This window comes from Sinocyclocheilus grahami, unplaced genomic scaffold (assembly GCF_001515645.1).
Source record: "Sinocyclocheilus grahami isolate Dianchi unplaced genomic scaffold, SAMN03320097.WGS_v1.1 scaffold2370.1, whole genome shotgun sequence".
Lineage (NCBI taxonomy): Eukaryota > Metazoa > Chordata > Actinopteri > Cypriniformes > Cyprinidae > Sinocyclocheilus > Sinocyclocheilus grahami.
In genome coordinates this window covers 43,891-47,552 of record NW_015507549.1, presented here as the reverse complement: position 1 = coordinate 47,552, position 3,662 = coordinate 43,891, and the positions used below count along the sequence as shown (strand labels likewise).

The 3,662-nt window shown below is 46.0% G+C and overlaps 1 protein-coding gene across 1 annotated transcript in view; it reads right to left on the bottom strand.

The window, feature by feature from the left end:
- Positions 1-885: 885 nt before the first annotated feature.
- Positions 886-3,662, bottom strand: part of spry1 (sprouty homolog 1, antagonist of FGF signaling (Drosophila)) — a 6,418-nt gene continuing 3,641 nt past the window's right edge. The window contains exon 2 of the mRNA XM_016261300.1: positions 886-2,447. Coding sequence (XP_016116786.1) covers positions 1,499-2,395 — 897 coding nt within the window. The 5' untranslated portion in view covers positions 2,396-2,447 and the 3' untranslated portion in view covers positions 886-1,498. The remainder of the gene's footprint in view (positions 2,448-3,662) is intronic.

Genomic DNA, 3,662 nt, shown 5'->3' with positions numbered 1-3,662 from the left:
CACACACACACACACACACACACACACACACACACACACACACACACACACACACACACACACACACACACACACACACACACACACACACACACACACACACACACACACACACACACACACACACACACACACACACACACACACACACACACACACACACACACACACACACACACACACACACACACACACACACACACACACACACACACACACACACACACACACACACACACACACACACACACACACACACACACACACACACACACACACACACACACACACACACACACACACACACACACACACACACACACACACACACACACACACACACACACACACACACACACACACACACACACACACACACACACACACACACACACACACACACACACACACACACACACACACACACACACACACACACACACACACACACACACACACACACACACACACACACACACACACACACACACACACACACACACACACACACACACACACACACACACACACACACACACACACACACACACACACACACACACACACACACACACACACACACACACACACACACACACACACACACACACACACACACACACACACACACACACACACACACACACACACACACACACACACACACACACACACACACACACACACACACACACACACACACACACACACACACACACACAACCCTGCTCCAAACACACACACACACACAGATCTGAGGGTTGCACGTCTGATTTTGTCCTGCAGAATCACACACACATTCCAACTTCTGCAACGCAGATTTAATAATTAAATCCTAAATAAACGCAACTTTAGTTCAAGTAACTCTGACTCTCAAACTCTCAGCTGTTTCCTTCACACAAAATGAGACACTAGACAAGAGTGTTTTGCATTAATTTGTATATTTTTGCATTCAAGTTAACATGGCTCCATCTGTTTCCCCATTCTTTCATGTTGCAGTAAGTGTTGATATTTTGTTATATTCAGACATGAGTAAATCTGTCCTTTGCAATAAATATCATAAAATAATAGCGCTTCACATAATAAATATTTTTTACAACATCAACAACGAAAAAAAAAGATTTAACAGTTTTAACATTTCCTTTTAAAAATAGCCGTAAATTCCTCTTACGCATTTGAACATACAACTTTACACGAGACCGAACGGACAGTTTCAGAACGACGCGTCTGTAGATCCGAGAACAGCTACATATCACAGAGTCCTTCACAGGTTTGGTAGGAGGAGGCGTTTCCAAAGCACCATCGCATGTAGGATACTAGCTGTACACAGTCAGGTAAGGCAAACACTGCTTCAGGAAAGAAACAAGTATGTGATGGGCGTGGCTTATCAGGTGCTCATTAACATAACTCCTCCCCATCGCCCTGCCCTATTCGCAATTTCCGCTTCCTGCAGCAGCAAAATTAGCTTTTTTTCAGCTAACGAAATATGGGCGAGTTCTCAGGACGGTTTTCCCGGCGTATGGTTCCAGTTCTGCAGCTTGCAGTAAACGGTGTTAGAGCTCTTGCAGCGGCATCCAGGCCGGTTCACGCGGTCGTGGCACAAGTTGCACGCTTTCACGCAGCCCTTAGCAGGCAGGTAACACAGCAGACACGGGAAGAGCGCCGACATGAGGCCCATGCACAGGAAGCGCGAGCAGCACTGCGGATGCGACAGCGAACACGGCCGGTCCGCGCACGGGTCGCCCACATCGTCGTCGTCCTTTGAGCAATGATAGAAAATCCCTTTGACCAAACACATGCACGTCCCGTGCTCCAACACGTTCTCGGCCGAACACAGGCACTGTCCGTTGCACGCGAGGCACGCCGGGAGCGGACGCGGGGCCTTGCATTCACCGCACTTGCATTTCCCGCAGCTCTCGCAGATGTATAAATGCGGCGAGTTGAGTTTTTCCATCTGCGACTGTTTAAGCGGAACGTCCGGCGGGAGAAACGGATGCGAGGAGGCATTTAGAGATTTCGGCTGAGTCCGTATGGCATGGTTGCGATAATGCGACGGCACTAGCAGGCCTTGCTCCGAACCGCTGCTGCTGTTGCTCTGGGAGCTGGCGGCGCTGCCAGTGCTCGTGGACCTGCTGAGCGCCGGCGGATGCCCTGATCGGTGCTCGTAGTTGTTATTCACGTTCACCAGGATCACCTCGTGAGTCCTCTCCTGCTTGTCCGCGTTGCGCGGTGGAGGCATGCAAGGCGGCCCCGGGGCCGGTCTGTGTGCTACAGCCGGGCCCTCCGTGTACTCGTTGCAAGAGCGGATGGCTTTGATCTGGTCCAGGGACAGGATGGCCCCAGACGGGAGGTCCGCATGTCTGACACTCCCTCTGCGCTGACCGTGGAGATCCATAAGACACGATCAGCAACTCCAAACAACACGGATGCAATATTCATCTGACGCCCTGAGAGACAGACAGAGAGAGACGGGTCATTCTCAGCATGCACACTTGGGTTACAATACTTTTTAAACATCTTTTTGTGATGCAGCCTCTTAAAAACAAAGGTTCTTTATTGGCATCTAGTGGTTGGTTGAAGAACCTTTAACATCAATGGAGCCTTTCAATTCCAAAAAAGATTTGTTAGATTATTAAAACGTTCTTAGGGGAAAAATGGTTCTTTTAAGAACTGTTTACTTGACGGTTCTTTGGGAAAGCATAAATAGTTCCTCTGATGGTTCCATGAAGAACCTTTAACATCCATGGAACCACTAAAGGTTGTTCATAGTGGTAAAAAAAAGTATTAAAATTTTACTCTTAGAAAAAATGGTTCTTTTAAGAACTGATCACTGAAAGGTTTTTTGGAAGCCAAGAATGGTTCTTTATTGGCGTCTACTGGTTCCATAAAGAACCTTTAACACCGATGAAACCTTTCCATTCCACAAAAGGTTCTGTAGATTATTAACATGTTCTTTACACTAAGAAAAAATGGTTCAGTAACACTTTTCTTGAAGCCATATTATATAAAAATCAATCATAAAGCGCTTCAATATAAAGGTCCTAAAGTACTTTTTAAAACTAAACGTTCTTTAACCTTTCCATTTCACTAAAGGTTCTTTATAATGGAAATAGATTCTTTAGATTTATAAAATGTTCTTTAAAACTAACAAAAATTTCTTCAAACGTATGTAGACTCTTCTGTGGAATGGAAGGTTAAAGGTTCTTCATGGAACCATCGATGCCGGAAAAAGAACGTTTGATCAATGTATCTTTTGAGAACTGTAGTGAAAAGTTTCCAAAAATGATTGCGGAAATCTTTATTTTGAAGCGCGTGCTGGTAAAAACTAATCTAACTAGTGGTCACTGAAGCGTTCAAACATCCTGTTGGAACACATACACACTGTCAGGCCCCCAAGCTTTTGTTTCTGACTTCCTCTGGGGTTCAAGCCTTAATTAGAGGGTCAAACCCCCTCGGACACACAATTCACACCCCGGTGTTTGGAGATGCATGTTCACAGCGGGCTTCATTCAGATAAACGCAGATCCGGACTGGACGTGGGCAGATGTACTCTCAGAGACAGAGCTCATAAATCACACCGCAGAAGTGTGTGTGTACGCGTTTTTGTGACAAATGAGGACATAAATGTGTATAATGACAAAGGTATGACAGGTATTACGAGA